The 17,589-nt window shown below is 35.7% G+C and overlaps 1 protein-coding gene across 1 annotated transcript in view; it reads right to left on the reverse strand.

Annotated features, from left to right (window-relative positions):
- Window positions 1-949: 949 nt before the first annotated feature.
- Window positions 950-17,589, reverse strand: part of LOC135714636 (homeobox protein homothorax-like) — a gene marked incomplete at its 5' end in the record, with an annotated part of 122,173 nt that continues 105,533 nt past the window's right edge. Inside the window, one exon of the mRNA XM_065238017.1 lies at window positions 950-1,030. Coding sequence (XP_065094089.1) covers window positions 950-1,030 — 81 coding nt within the window. The remainder of the gene's footprint in view (window positions 1,031-17,589) is intronic.

Consider the following 17,589-nt stretch of genomic DNA (forward strand, 5'->3'; position numbering starts at 1 on the left):
ACCTAGCATGAAGGGAACAAAAATCAAGGCGAATTGAAGGGAAGGAGAAAACAATTTTCATTTTCTTCACGTTCCGATAGCGTCGTGTTGTTTCTTGCTCAATCACACGCTAATTGGTGCAATATCGTTCAAATATAAGGGAGGAACCGTTTATGCAAGGAAGGTAGATCGCATTTGGACAAGAAACTGTGCGGATGTCGTTGGAAGCGGGGATAATTTTGGCGATGGTTGGATCACATTGGACATGTTCTAGTTTTGACCAAGGTTCTTATTCAACTTTTCGTATATTCTTTCAAAATTGTTGCTGGAAAAGCAAAGTTTAATAAATATGTTAAAGTACGTCTACTGCTGTTGTGCTATGGAACTAATTGGTGTTACAATTTTTACACTAGTGTCTAGTCGCAAAGTAAAAGCTAATGCAAACAAACTCTGAAGCAAACTATTTCTAAAATTGAAATAAGGCTTTTACACCGCTTTTATATCCAGCACGAATTACGCTTACAAATTGAATATTAAAACATAGTTATTTAAAAATGAGGCGAGCTTTTTTTATCCAAAATCAGCTGCATTCAAAATATTCATGAACCCAGACATTTCATTTTTGATTCATTAACATATTCCCCTTTACTACATACTAAATATGTCTGATTAACATGGACGATACTATGATTTAATTCTGTAGTGTGAGCTTTTATTCACAAGAAATCGGCGATTGATATATTTTTTTTTTTCAAAAGTAGTTGCTCCCTTTTCTCAAATAACTTCAGTTTGTGAGACCAAACCTTAAAGCACTCGATAATCCATTGTTGATTACAACATTAATCACGATTTGTTCAAGTTATTTCTATAGGTGGCACGACGGGCACGACAAGTTGATTGTCAATTAATCGGAAAGTCATTTGTAGTCATAGCTGGAAATATATAAATATATATGAGGATAAAAGTATACTCACCAATTATTAACTTGTAATATCGTCAGTCCTGTATCCTGTGCTAACTGCTTTTTCTGGTCTTCTGAGGGGTAGGGGTGCTGTAAATGGGATAAAGAAAAGCATAAGGAAAAAGTTTGTTATTTTAAAACGGAACATATATAAAATTGGTCACGTGTCAAATTATTAGTATGAAGAGATGAGTATCATTGCTGTAATAATAAATATTTGCACAATTGTGCTATACACATGCACTTCGACACTACCAAACCGGAGCATTAAAAGTGCAGAGACCTTATGATTGACAAGCGTATGTATTTTGTTCGACTGTCTTATGCCTTTCTCACACTCAATGCCTATATTTTTTAGTAGGTTTGTCTATGGTACCCTCTTTTTGAATGCATCCAGTCAGAACTAACCTTGCCGAACTTCCGAAAAAAAAAAACGATAGAGTAGGCCATGGGTGAACGAATAAGACGTGTGAGTTGACGATGATTTGTTCTACTCCGCTGGCATAATCAGCATTCGAGAGTGGAAAAAAGATTCGCAAAATAAGGGTTGCATTTCACCATTGACTTGACAGGTCCATTGTTCTCACATCTCTCGGTCTTGTGCTTTTAGAACGGAACTTCATCGGTGGTTGCTGATGGCGACTTGTGTTTTCATTTGTTTGTATTTTGAGAAGTGTATATTTGCGCAACAATAAAACACCCACATCTGGCGGAAACGAATTTAACCGCATCGTTTGGGCACCCGAGGCTTTTCTGTTTGATCCCTTTGTTTACCTCATCTTGTACAACCCCTTATTTTGCTGTGTTGTACATATTTGCTGTAATTTGACATTAGAATAGAAGTCGATTGTGTGTGTGTTTAAATCTTGTACAGAACCAATTGGCATCCTTTCTATTAAACGCTAGATACACGAAACATCTACGTGATTATTATATTTTAGTACCAGCCCTATGTATTTCTTCGTATGAAAAATAAAGTATTTTTGCAATTTTTTTATGGTTGTTTTACATTAAAACATCTTCTATAGGCGTTTTGACATGCAACTTCGAATCACATCATTCATGATGTAAAGTATATTCTTTATACATCTTTCTTTCTTTTCTTTGGCTAAATTACGTTCCCACTGGGACTTTACGCCAGCTCTCAACGTAGTGTTCTTTGAGCACTTCCACAGCTGTAAATTGAGAGCTTTCTAAGCCTGTACCATTTTTGCATCAGCATGTTGCGTACACACAAATTCTAGTCGCAGGGAAGTCAAGATATTTTGCAACCCGCAAAATTCCTAGACAAGACCAGGAATCGAACCCAGTCGCCTTCAGCATGGTCTTGTTTTATAGCTGTGCCTTTACCGACTCAGCTAGTGTCAAATATATACCAGTCATCTACGAAAAATCGGCACAATCGATTGGAGCACAGCCAAGAAATAGCGGTGGGTGCACTACACCATTCGTGAGATTCCTGTAGGTGCAAAAAAAAAGTCTGCATCAGTTAAAATACGGAAAAACAGATCATTTTATAGCAGCACGCTTAGTTGTCAGTTGTCACAAACTATACTGTGGACTCGAAGGTGTACAAGCAAGAGTGCCTAAAAATCACATTCTACCGTGCATTTGACATTTTACATTGGCATACAAAGGACCTGTGTAGGTTTGACCAGATTTGACAGTTTGTTATGAGGTTTTCGGAGGTTTGTTATAAAGAAAGTTGAAGACACTTTCAAGGTGCAGGTTGTCTTGTAAGGGGTTGAAAATTCTTTTAAATAAAACTCTTAAAATTAAATGCACGCTTTGCTGCTTACAAAGCGTATTTATGGCGGATCGAAGGCTTGTTGCACGAGAATAGAGTTTTTATGCCATTGGCAAGAACATGATAGATACTTATAATAAAACTTTTATGAAGAGGAGTTGGTCTAGTTAGGAAGTAATAAGTCTACCACGCCAAGGACCAGTGTTCGAATGCCATGCTAATTTTTTTTTTGCCGCTGGTTTTTATGATGTTTCCAAAACATATTTATAAGCTCCGTATCTTGCGCTTTTTATGTTGTCTAAATGTATTAAATGATGTTTATTAAAGTATTATTGATTCTTATTATTATGTTTGAGTAATTTTATAATGACATTTCCTTTCATTAACCGTCGCTGCTACTTCTATAAACCTCTTCGCTGACTTCTTCCGAACCGTGGATCAGGCTCCACTACCTCAGCAATTCATCGATAACCTACCCAGATTTGATATTTGTCTGCAGCAGCAAAATTTCTGTCATGACGCTATCCGCAAAGCCTTCTGTTCTATAGACGATTCAGACCTCGGTTATATATATATATATATATATATATATATATATATATATATATATATATATATATATATATATACATAAATATTGATTTTGGGTTATGCTTCATGATTACGAAGTTCCAACTGACCTCAGCTTAGTTATTCAATTAATACTTCAACAGTTGTTAAATCAGACCTTCTAAACCTGTATCATTTTAATACTAATAGGATAGGTGTACCAGATATGATTATACGTTCCTATTATGGTGTGTTCCAATTATGACCCACGAATTCTCATATATCACAATTGGAACACACCATAATAGGAACGTATAGCTATAAATGGTACACCTACCGTACATTGATACTCTATGCCCCAGAGAATTCGAAACATTTTCCAACCAGGAAAGTTCCGGATCAGAACTCAAACCTATCTCCAGTCATCTCCAGCATGGCCTTACCGAGCTAAGGGAGGCCTTTGACTGCGAGGCTTGACTCAGCTCACTTTATTTAAATGCATGTTTTCCTGCAACAAATGATAAGGTACTGCGTGAATAAGAAGAGTGTGATCATCGCGTAGTTACAGTTTCATGCTGCATCACACCGTAATAAAATTAATTTGAAAATTGAATCTGCCTGCATATATGGCACTTTTCATCCTTTGGACGAAGGGTTTGAAGTGTATCACAAGCTGTAGCAATAGTTCTTGATGGAAAAAACGGCTAGCAGTGCAGTGTTGAATCTGGGGTTTGTGATATGATTTGGTCTTGTAGGAGAACACGGTTGCATAGGGTAATTGGTAATACGTTGTGGAAAGTGGTAATTGTGAATTATCTCTGACTAGAACATTTATCTACGGCGGTGGTGCACTTTGTTTTTGATGGTATGATGAGAACGAGTACCGCCGCAGAACCAATGATACGACCATCGTCTGTAGAGAATGGACCATGTGAACTTTGGGGCTGGAAGGTTGAGGACCATTTTGGAATAGTTCGTATGGCGTTCGAGTATTTCATTTGGCCAGTTTGAGCTGAGATAAAATGAACCATTCCGTAATCCAACACGACGGAATAGCGGCAGCACGTGTCATAAAATGATGTTTCAGCGCCAGGAGGGGAGCTAGAACAGACACGTCACAATGTTCCTAAATGGATACGTTCAAGGGAAAGAGCAGAGAAAACTGTTGGAAAATAATTAAAGCGAAAATTCATCGTCAATTTGTGACATTCTCTAATACCCCCAGCAACATGGACGGTGCCGGAGTAGACTAGAGTTTTGAATCTGGCAATGATAAACACTAGCTTCCATTGCATTGGACTACGGAACAAGAACGTCTTTCTGCTGTTACAGTCGACCAGTAGGAAGAGTCAAAAGTGCAATAAATATTGGAGAAGACTGAAATAAATGGCCCATGCCAATCACAACGGCCGAGAGACCAAGGTAAATGCTATATGTGCTTCGTTGCGTCCTCTATCGACACTGATGGCCGATGAGGCTAAATTCACTGGTGTGCTCATAACGACGAACTGTATAATGTAAGTATGGTTCACACTACGATGACGAAGAACGAACCTGCTCAATAATGTCACTCTTATGGAAAATACGAATTCCATATTCAGATGCTTCCTTTATGTCACGAACATGTGTTATAAAATGTCCATTTTAATACAATTAATAATGATGACTTCAGAATTTCATATATTACTTTTAAGCGATCGAAACGTTTTCTATTGACAAGATGCTGACATAACGTAATGTTACTTTTGATTCAACATGACTTATGTTACAAGCGTTCTATTTACGTGATTAGAATAGTTCAAACCTCGAGCGCTTTTGTCGATGATTATTGGAACCTTAATTACGTCCAATATGAATAAAGTTGCTGCTACGTCCTATTTGATTGGATACGATAACTGGCTGTTGAAATTGCACGCAATAGAAAGCTTGCAGCTGATAATTTCCTCTACAATAATTTGATATTTATCTTCGGTCTGTCGTATCTAAAATTGAACTGCTCTTGTGCTTGATAGTTTGCATGAAGAGAAGTGTTGCGCCAGCGGTACTCTGCTATCAAAAACTAATTTATTTTGAAATCAAAACGCCACATTCGACTATGTTTAGATGCATAGTATTCTCCCTATTGGTTTGCTTAATTGGCACCACGCAAATCGAAGCTTACTACTGGAGATTTCGAAGCATATGGGATTTCATATAATGGTTCAAAATATAACGCTTCGAAGGGACTCTATAAGAATATGTAAAAGATAATATAAATTATTTGGACCTGGATCAATTGAGCTTATCTAGGGATGCACAGTGGTCGGAGATTGAATTGTGTATAAACTATTGACATAATCAAAAAAGTGTCTTCAAAGGAATTTTCCACTTAAATATTGTCCAAGATTCTACAATTTCAAAAATGTATCATGGTCTACTATGGAAAAAATAATTAAAAACCTGAATTTATCCCTTAGAGTGATAGATTACTTCTTTCTTCTTACAACTTTAAAATCTGAATTTTTTTGCAGATAACAATTTTCTTTGTCTAATAGTTTTGGATATATGATCATTTTTCTGTGGTTACCCCTTTAAATTAATTTTTAAGGGGAAGTTCACCGCTCCGAAAAAAAAATACATACGCAATGATTTTTCTAAAAATATTGAAAAAAAAAGTATCAAAAATCTAAACAAAAATCACATTTTTTTTCTAATTTTTTAAAGAAAAAACATGCAAACGTGCAAAAACATTTTTTATACGTAATTATGGCGTAAAGTTGGACTCAAAAAACCACAAAACATCGACTTTTCGGTTTTGCTGAGAGTCCAATTGTTTTTCATAATGAGATAGAAAAAATATTTTTACAAAAAAAAATTTGAAAAAATTCTAAGGAAGAAACTGATTTTCTTGGATTTTTGATAATTTTTCACAATATTTTTTGAAAAATAAAAACGTATCGGAAATATTTTTTTTTTCAGGCCGGTAAACTTCCCATTAATTATCAACTTGTTATTCTTAACAAATGTAAAAAAGTAAACCTACATTTTTTTTTGCTGTATGTGTCGAAGTGTAATACGTGCAAAATTATTGTACTTTTTACGTTGATTTTACCTTTTTTTGACTGCATATAAGGGAGAAGGTGGCAACCGGGACACAATCTCAACTACTCTTTTTAAAGTTTTGAATATGTACTAGTAGTGAAGATTTGGCTAGCGCTAATTCATAAATGAGTGAATAGGGTCACGCAGAATGATCGCGTGTTTTGACATTTTCTATACAAAAACGAGCCAAACGATTCGTTAATTTTCCTTACATATGGTGAGGTGGCGTAATTAATTATTTTACGTAATGTGTTGACCAAAGTAAAACAATGAAAATTGTAAAAAAAATGTTGTTAAATATTTTTTCCTTTTCCTGCAACTCGGTTTCATGTTCAAGATTTCCAACGACTTTCATGATTCTGTCTGCTCTAGTATGTACGTTCGATCTTGGTTTGGTGCCCATATTAAGCAGTATGGATAGCGGGGATTTAGTCTGTCCAAATGAAACTCGTTTGTTTTGCCTTCCGCCACCTTCCCTGGAATGATCCTATGAACCTTCCACCCTACGAGGATTGCTGTTAGCTCCTTAGTCTCAAAACTCTTGAACGTTGAGGGACGTATAGGTCCCAGAAGAATCCTATACCTTGTACCACGTGCTGAAAAAACGGCATTACAAATCAATATAGGGATAGTTACCCCATTTACGGCATTTAAGCACAACCCGCACTTAGTCTGTCTTAATCTAGCGTCGTTTAGCACCAAATGGAATATTATTATTATTGATGGCTTCTAAATTTATTTACCTTTCCGTACGTACCGTTAGATTTGTTAAAGAAAAATAAATTGTTGAGATATTGTTTAAAGTCTAACACTGCTTCTTGATGCCAAACTCGGCCTACGGATTCTAAACTCGGCCTAACGCATTGAATCACCAACTCCAATGAATACACTTCGGCCTATCGGATGAAGATAAAGATTGATTCGGTCGGAGCGCTTAATTTGTTTTTGAGAATATTGGGTACAAACATTCATATCACGCGTTCTAATTGATTTCGTTCGGTAGCATTTGAACTAAAGTATCGTCCCAAAAGCATAATTCACCTGTTAACGCCGAAACCATGGATTTATTTTATGTTTTACATTCATGTTTTTAACTAGGTGCTCCAGCTACTACCAACCTTATTTTTTAGGATATATATACAGCAATTCCATGAAAAAAGGCACTACCACGCCCAAACCTTGTATATTTGTTCCTTATCGAAAATCTTTAGACCTGTATATTTTATTTCACGTTAAGGGTGCACCTTCCGGAATTAGTGTGGTCCAAACAATTGAATTTTTTGCCTTAATACCCAACTTTGACGATTCATCACTTTTTTAATTCTGGGCTGATTTTCAAAAAAAAAAAAACATGAAACTAATGAGCAAATGAGTTTTAATAAGGAACAACATAAAAAACATCATTTTTTTAATAGATACACCTTCTTGAATTTTTATTATGTAAAATATGAAATATGTAGAAAGACGGCGCCGGTGGTGTAGTAGTAAGCGTGATTGCCTCTCACCCCAGCAGGCCTGGGTTCAATCCCAGTCGGCGCTGCCGGGATGTTCTGAGGCATAACATCTCTGATTACGCCTTCCTTCGGATGGGAAGTAAAGCCGTTGGTCCCCGGTTCATGAGTTGATGGGTCGATAGGGTAGGGTCCAGGTGTGGAAGCTGCCTTCCTAGCACGTCGGTAGCATTGGTGCTCAGCACGGAAAACAAGATCGACGGAAAAAACAAACCAAAGGAAAAAAAAAATATGTTGCAAAGCACTAGCTCAAAAAAAAATATAAAAATTAGGTACTGATGCAACATGCAAAAAAAATTTGGCATTGCTGCCGTGTGGCATTTTTTCGCAACTTGTCATGGAAAAGGCCCTATGGGTGGAGTATTGAAACGAAACGCTTTAAAATTTGAGTATACGAAGGGAAAGGTAGGATCTGCAATGTTTAAAAATTGGTCTACGTGGTTTATGGACAGCCTCCAGGCTGAACTGAATGTTGCACCCAGCTTGTAAGTTACTCATAGATTTCATTAGTCACAGCTGCTGTGACTCGATGGAGACGCATTGTGAACTACCTTGCGTCTTCATCGTTTCCATGCACGTGTGGTGCATATATTGCGGAACAATAATTTTTTATTTTAAAAAAATTGTATCTCCAAAACTGCTTTTCCGACATAGCTAATTTTTTGAGATGTTATGTAAAATTATGTTATGTAAAAATACTAAAATAAGAAGTTGTTGAAGACCCTCGCAGTGAAAATCAAGAAAAAGCATTTGTAACATCTTTTTTTCCTACAAAATCAAATATCTCTGAGTGTTTCATAATTTTTCTTAAAACTACATTAAAACATCTTTCATTTGAAGGATCAATCGTAAAAATCGGTCAAGAGGTTCAGAAGTTATAAATTTTTGAAAAAAGACATTTTTGAAAAAAAATGATTTTTTGGACCACCTTAACACGGAAATGGTCACCCTAATGGCGCAATAAAAAAATACGAGTCTAATATTTTTTGATAAGGAAGAACTATACCAATTTTCATGAAACTCTGAGACCCACTATAACTTTTTTCTATGGAATTGCTGTATATATATATATATATTCAAGCATATTTATTTATTTATTTATTTATTATTTTTATAGTCCATCTGACTTGATAATCTCAATGAAACACTTAAATCTAAATGTAGTCACTCATTAAAAATTAAAAATTGGCCAACAGCAAACGATGACGAAACATCAAGGCATTGATGTCAAAGTCAAATAGGTCAGAGGCTTCGTTGAATTGATGAATCATGGCGACAAAGGAACTGTTTGCAGCATAGTTGGTTGCATGTACTACTTCATGTAGCAAGGTTCTCGGACGGAGTGTTCGGGCAGGAGCATACAGATTAATTTTGGCCAGTAACTCAGGAACATCATATTCTGCGAGTAAAACTTTAGCAACGAAGACGACCTGCGATATGTTTCGTCGCTTAGCAAGAGTATCCAACCCCAGTAAACGACAGCGGTCAGCATACGGTGGTAAATTCAGCGGGTCACTCCATGGAAGATAGCACAGTGCGTATCTGACGAATTTGCGTTGAACAGCTTCGAATCGTCCACTCCATACAGCTTGGTAGGGATTCCAGACTACACTCGCGAATTCCAGTAGTGAGCGTACCAATGAACAGTAAAGGGCTTTAAAACACAAAGGATCACGAAATTCCTTAGATATCTTGAACATGAATCCAAGCTGTCGATTAGCTTTGTCGATCGTGGTTGAGAAGTGGCGAGTGTATGTGAGCTTTTCATCCAACATGACACCGAGGTCTTTAACGTGATCGACACGTTGAACTGCAGTTCCAGCAACGTTATAATCAAACAAAATGGCAGTCCTAGTTCGACGGAAACTAATTACGCAGCACTTTGAGACGCACAGGACCATAAAATTACGTTCACACCAATCATTAAAGATTTCAAGAAGGTTTTGTAGTTCTAAACAGTCGGCATAGCCTCGAACGACTAGATAAATCTTCAAGTCATCGGCAAAAAACAATTTACCTCCTCGTAGTAGAATAAACGTTACACCGTTCACAAATAAAGAGAAGAGCATTGGTCCCAAAGTGCTACCCTGTGGAACTCCTGATCTGTTCGAGAAACAGTACGATGAGTAGTTTCCAATGCATACAGTAACTTCACGTTGCACGAGGTACGATCTAAGCCAGCTGCAGAAGGAAACAGAACATCCAATTTTTTCAAGCTTTGCTAGCAGAACGTCGTGCACAACTCTATCAAACATACATACTTGCATACATTTTCCATACAGAACGACGTAAAGCTGACGAGATTAGTTTACACGGAGCGGCCAGGAAAGAAACCATGTTGACATGTACTTATGTAATGCTTGCAGGAAGCAAACAATCTCTCATTTATCAGCGACTCAAACACCTTAGATTCAACCCCAAGCGAGGTAATCCCACGGTAGTTTTCCACATTGCGTTTGTCTCCTTTCTTGAAAACAGGGAACATAGTAGACCGTTTCCATAGTGCGGGAAATTTCTGTTGACGAAGTGACAGGTTGAAGAGCAAGGACAACGGAGCAGCTAAGATATCGGAGCATTTTTTTAGGACTGCAGATGGAATAACACTCGGACCTGGTGAAAATGATGATTTGGTTTTACTCATCACAGAGAGAACCATTTGTACATCTACGGCAAAAACATCCATGTTTACGATGTCGGTTGGCACATCACGGACGGCTCGCTCAATTTCTGCTTGCGATGGGGAGTCATTCGAGAAGACGCTTAAGAAGTGTCTAGCAAATAGGCTGCATTTGTCCTCAGTTGTCAATGCTACGTCATTGCCGAGAAACATTTTTGACGGCAGTCCAGTTTCCTTCCTCTTAGTATTCACAAACGACCAGAATCCCTTGGGGTATATATATTATATATATATTATATATCATATATTATAAATATTAAGTCTTATGTGTTAACCTCACAACTACCATGCGTCTCCATTGGTTGAAAGTGACTGGACTGCCATGTCTGCATTTATTTAAAAAGATTGTACAGAAGACTCAGACCTTCGTGCATAACATTCAGAAAATTCAAGAATGTTGTTCTATCTGTTTACAATATAGATTTTAGTATAATAAATCTAAAAATAATAATAATATTATAATAAATTATTAGTTTCTACTTGAGGCCTATGAGTGACAGAAACGCGAGGACAGATAAAATAACTGGCAACATGATGATATTACTCGTCGTTTCTACCTACACTAATTCAGTCATTCTAAAGAAAAACGGTATAGTGGCTTTCATAATTTCGTTAAAATATGTAGCTTTGTTCCTTATGGCAAAGTATTACACCCGTATTTTTTTTTTGTCTTTAGGAAACCATTTCCATGTTAGGGTTGGCTCAAAAAAAAAAAAAAATCAAAAACGACTTTTTTCTAAAATTCATTACTTTTGAACCACTTGATTTCTAAGATCAAAATAGCAAGTGAAAGTTAATAAAATAATTTGTGATATTATGCGTAAAAAAGCCTTAATTTTCAAGAAAAAAAAATCAAACCATATTGCGGCCTATATGTACAAACCGTGCAAACCACAAAAAAAAAAACAAATACAATCAATAGATTTTTATACAAAATCTTAATTTTTTAATTTCATTATATTTTTCAATACCATATTATTTTTAATTACCTTTCATTTGATATTTTGATCTTTTAAATCGACATAGTGGTTCAAATGTCAGTGATTTAAAAAAAACGATTTTTTGAACCACCCTAACATGGAAATATTCAGGCATTGAAATAGCATCGGAATTATGCTATGGTCTCTTCCGTGAAGAAAACCAGTTTGTAACACATTGATTCAACTTATTTATTATCAAGACTTTATTTTCATATACCTTCTCGTCAACTACGAAACCGAAATTTGTTCGGGGTAGATCGTAACCGCACTAGCTACATGATATATGGACCAATAAGTCAGATGATTTCCAATATGTTGTTCATTTTTCCCTATATAACCATTACTAATATGAGGAAAGTTCCAAAAGTATATTAGTAATATAAAGCATAAAACGATTGTAAACACAATTTTAATTAGAAACAGTTTTCGTTGTGCAACAAAATCAAGAAAACATGTTAAAACACAGGTCGGTTGTTCCATCAATATTACTCACAGCACATGGTGTATCTCACATATTCGGATGAAAAAAGTCTATCGCCATCACAATAAAATCAAAAACATTCAGAGACCATGATAGGGAAAACATTGAAAATAAATAAAATATGTATGAAAGCAAAAGGAAACAGGCATATATCAAAAATTAATACCAAAAACCAGAAAATAAATGACTTGTCAAAAATTTTATAATAGTTACCGTTTAAATGCAGCAATAGATAAATATTTTTTGCTGTGAGCAAGCGCATTCAAAGAGCACCGGGTTGAGAAAACAGAGCTAACAAAAAAGTTGAATTGATTCACCTATGGCGAGGTCTGATCGTTCTTATTCATTAAAATTTGGACGACAGTCCTTGAAAATGAATGTATGATCGTTCATCACATTTTTGGGTGAAGTAAATTTGGTTGTAGTCATTCAATATGATCTCCAACGATCAAGAATGTTTATCTGATTTGACATATCGGACGATAGGATTTGACTTAAGACAAGTTTTGCCCCTTCTTCAGGGCATTCGCAACATCAAAAATCGACGGAATGGAGCAGTCTAATCTATTAGTTTATTTGTGAAATGGATTCGCTTCATTAGATGGAGCGTTGTTCATGGCTCAGTTAACAACCGGTTCACTATATTAGAATATATTATTGGAAAGGTTACCACGATTACAACGTTTCTTTCTAAAAAGGGTAAAACGAAAAACCGGACATCTGCCACTGATACTGATATTATTCTGTGTGTATAATTACTGCTGTTGGTATTTTATATGTTTCCAAATAAATAAATAAACAAATATGCAATCATCTACAAAAAATAAACGAAACCAGTGGGCAATCATTCAACATACGTATCCGGAAAATTCAGGGAAAACTCAAACAATCATACAGAACACACACATATCTTGCAGGTTAGTATGCAGCACGTTTCACTCATTCCACTGACTGCATCGACGGTGGCTGAAGACTGCATGGAATTCCGTGAATGTGTTGCGGATGAAAGGTTGGAGGATAGTCCTCCTTTTTTTCGCAGCAGCCGTGACCACACAACCAGTCAGTCAGTGCCCACCACCCGATTTTTGGGTTGGCTTTATTTATATTATTTATTTATTTTCATTCAATGTTTCATGTTCAAAAGTTTGCAAAAACAGATGCGAATATCATCAGCAGTACGCGTGACTGCGGATGCTCTCTGCTGATAATAATATAATAATGCTTCATATGAAAACTAAAATTTCATAATGATACAGCAGAAATACTTGACATGTATCTTTTTGAAATGTGCATAATGTTCTTTCACGCACTAAAATGCAATTGCTTTCAGTTCTGTGGTTCTGAACTGATGAAGCTTTGCTACGATCATTTTCCCTCCCATCAATATCACAATAAAGGGAATGTAGCATGTGTTCCGCTGCAATACTGTTTCGTAGATGAATTTATTTTCAATCACGATGAATATACATAAACGATTAAAGCAACTAACAAAAATCGTTTCCTCATCGTCCCGATGGGAACTTGAAGCATATTTCTAGCTTTTTATCAAATAATGAATATTACCATATTACGGATATTTTCATTATTGCTATTTGGAGAAAGTCGGGTTCTACAAGCCCATACATGACCCGAACCCAACTCATTTTATTTCGTGAAAATATGAAAATTTGGTGAATTTTGCACACAATTTGTATTTGTTCTTAGTCCGATTAGATGATTCAGACGTTTTATACGTAAAAACATCTATTGTGTGACAAATACAATGATACTATATGCCTGAGATGGTGACTGATATTATTATAGTATTTTGGCACTTCTCAACAAAATTGCTGGAAAATGTCACTGGCTGTCTTTATGCCAAAGGGGTTAGGCTCTGTGGATCTCATTAGGCTTGCTTCAGATGGATTAGTTATGATGATTCAGGAACCGGCGGAAAATACTACAGTTCTTTTCAGTTTTTTTCGTAGCTTCAACTATTCAAGGGAACGTTAAAGCGTACGGACACACACTTTCGATACCATTTTTTTTAATTTTAACTGAATGCTTTCTTCGGCCAGTAAGCAACATAGTATAATAAACCGTTTCTTCTTATTTTTTTTTTATTATAGTCACTTTAACATTCTTGGGTCATTCGTGACTTTACCGGGGTGAGATTTGAAATCGTGACTTTGGCGTGAGAGGAATGGATGTTAACCACTACGCCGGGGTCGCCCCCTTCTTTTTTTTATTTTATTATAGTCATTTTAACGCTTTTGGGTCATTCGTGACTTATCCGGGGATGAGATTTGTACTCGTGACTTTGATGTGAGAGGTATGGATGCTAACCACTACGTAGGGTCGTCCCCAATAATAAACAATATGTTTGAAGCAGAATGTAATTATTACGAAATTTTAAATCACATGTGAATTTTTATACTCACGTCAATATTAATTGAACACCAGGATACATGTTGCAATTGCATCAAGGCAGATATTTTTTTAATTCAGCTCTTCAAAAATACCAACTAAAATATATATTAATTTCGTAGAACAAAGTGTTTACACGTTTTTGCATAATTTTCAGTGTCAATTTGTCACATTTTTGGAAAATTGACAATCATATCTGAATAACGCTGATAATTTCAGCTATCCAGTGACAGTTTTAATATGATTTGGATTGAATATACACATTTGAAACACATAAAATAATTTTCATTCATACCATTACCTATGTCAACACACTTTTTACCACATTTTGTTCTAATTGAATGATCTGACAAAGGTAATGGTTATGATTTTTTACCTAAAGGCTTCAACGTAAGTGTATAAAGAGGATCTCATAGAATAAATTGAAAAAAACCTCGTTTGTTTACGCGAGAAAACAAAATGATGGAAATATTGATTTTTTTTTGGTAAGTTGTTAATAATAGTCCCTCCGCTTACCCCTACATGCATAAAATCTTAACCAGATTAGCAAACGATAACGAACTGGTTTCAATTACAGATATAAATTCCCTCAACACTTCTCAGTTGCTTCACAGCGATATAAATGTGAAAAGCTTAGGCATTCACCTCTTTGTTCACCTTTTTGTCCACCAAAAATATTCATAAGCATTCCCAGCGATCAAGAGTTCATGATTAATCAACAAAGCATTCTATAGCAACCCCGCAATATGATACTATCGTTATTTTCAGCAACGCCAGGAATGCTCACGAACAATTTTTTTTTTTGCATTTTTTAGAATACTTGCTTGTATGATTCATTCTGAAGTTATGCGTTTAATTAATTTAAGCAATCCATTTTTTGGTTTGAATCATAATCTATATATATATATAATCCTGAATAAACAATACGGAAAAATTAAAAAATTACAGACGCACATCCTCCAAGTGCCACATCTGCTTGAACTCCTTCGACAAATCGTGGTAATTCGTTAGCTTGGCCGAGAACGTTGAATGAACACTCAAAAATCTTTTTTTTTTCTCTGATTCTTACGAAAATTTTTGAGTAATTTTTTTTCCTATGTCTTCATAGCAAAAAGTTCATCATAAAAAAATAGAAAAATCGACGCTTGATTTTAATATTATAAGAATAGTTTTGAGGATAGAAATAGGAATTTTTGAACAATCTGGTGTCAAATAAATTAAGAGTTGAAAACTCTTCAAAGCAATCATTTCTTTTATGTAATTCGACTCGCTGGACCACAATTTATTAAATCCTACAATGGTAAGAAAAGTAACGTGAAAATTATCTTCCTAGAATAATGTGAAGACAATAAGATATAAATAATATTTATGAAAAATAAAAATTAAAAAATATTCATACATATATAAACAACATATAAACTAATTAGACAACATTATTTTCAAGTAATTTTTAACTTTACTTTTCTTGCCACTCCTTTAATGGAAAATTCTAAATAAAAATTTTGATTTCCAATTTTTGATGGAAATTTTCGTTTTGTAGCTGTTTGACCATTTGTCCCTTGGGCCTTTTGCCTTGTGGACCTTTTCCCATTGATTCCGGATTCCATAGAATCCTTTCGGAATAAGGGAATCATCTGTACAAACGAGTATGTAAATACGATCACGCAATGTAAACTTGTTAAGCAGTTTGATTATAGGCTACAAACTGCAAAAAAAAAACCTTAATATATGGAGGATTTGCTATCCCGTATTGATATAAAACGACAATCTGTAGAGATTATTTTCTCATTGCCGCCTGCGGAAATTTTTGTTTTTTTTTTTTCTTTGATTTGATCTACGAACTTGTTTTCCGTGCTGACCACCAATGCTACCGACGCCAGGGAGGCAGCTTCCAAACCCTACCCTACCCTACCTTTCGACCCATCAACTCATGAACCGGGGACCAACGGCTTTAGTTTCCGAAGGAAGGCGTGATCAAAGATGTTATACCTAGAACATCCCGGCGGCGCCGACTGGGATTGAACCCAGGCCTGATGGGGTGAGAGGTATTCACGCTTACCACTACACCATCGGCGCCGCTCTGCGTAAATTTCAAAACGATCAGTTTGTCTAACGGGAAACTGATAAGAATATCACTCCAGTTCACTTATTATTCCAACTTGACCACTATAGCCAATCGGCGTTATGCCAAATGGATGAATCATGTATGGTTAAATCCACCTCATCAAATTCTTCTTCTTCTTCTTCTTCTTCTTCTTCTTCTTCTTCTTATTCTTCTTCTTCTTCGAATCTCAAGCTTGCTTATCTCATATTAGCTTATTGCGTGCTCACAACTTAGTGTTCTAGATGCACTTCCACAGAGAGCTTTCGATGCCTGTCCCATTTTTAGCATTAGTATAATTGTGTGGCAAGTGCAATCATACTATATGCTCAGGAAAGATGAGACATTTTCGAACCCGACCTAATAGAGGCTGTTCATTAACTACGTAGACAATTTAGGGGCGTGGGGGTTTGCAATTATCCACGGCTTAAACAAATTTAAACAAATTATGAATGGACAATTGTCTACGCAGGTGAAGGGGGCGGCAAGAATCCGAAAAATCTGTCTACATAGTTAATGAGCAGCCCCTTAACAAGGTCGTTTAGACTTACTTCACTATGAAACATGTTTTTTTGAAGTTGTGAAATCATTAAACGTTGTGATTATATTTTGTACGTGCAAATTACAAGAAGATATTTAAATTATGTACTTGACACACAACATAAATTTGATATCTGAGAGTTGAAATCAACGATTTCATAAAAACAAATGGGAAATTGACAGGGTTATGGGTCAAGTACATCCTGTACAACCTTTTCTTTTAAATTACGTGTAAAAAATATCAGTATAACATCTTATTATTTCATAGTACCGAAAAACATTTTTATAGTGCATTGAGTGGTAGCAACCCTGCCTGATAAGGCTTACAAAGTTGCTTTGACCCACTTTACTATAAAACAAATTTTCGGAATGACAAATTTATTGGATATTTTGTACTTGTAAGTTGCAAAAAATATTGTGAAGTAGGGGAAATGGATGTAATGTCGTCATAATGCCCCTCATTTGGGCCCATACATAAATTCAGCAATCGAATAAATTTTCAATTAGCGACCAAAAATATCCATTAGTAACGTCCCAATGACGCATTCATCTAGATAAACATGATATATAGCAGAT

The sequence above is a fragment of the Ochlerotatus camptorhynchus genome, unplaced genomic scaffold, assembly GCF_037179485.1.
Source record: "Ochlerotatus camptorhynchus isolate MF236.1 unplaced genomic scaffold, CSIRO-AGI_Acam_v1.1 ptg000683l, whole genome shotgun sequence".
NCBI lineage: Eukaryota > Metazoa > Arthropoda > Insecta > Diptera > Culicidae > Ochlerotatus > Ochlerotatus camptorhynchus.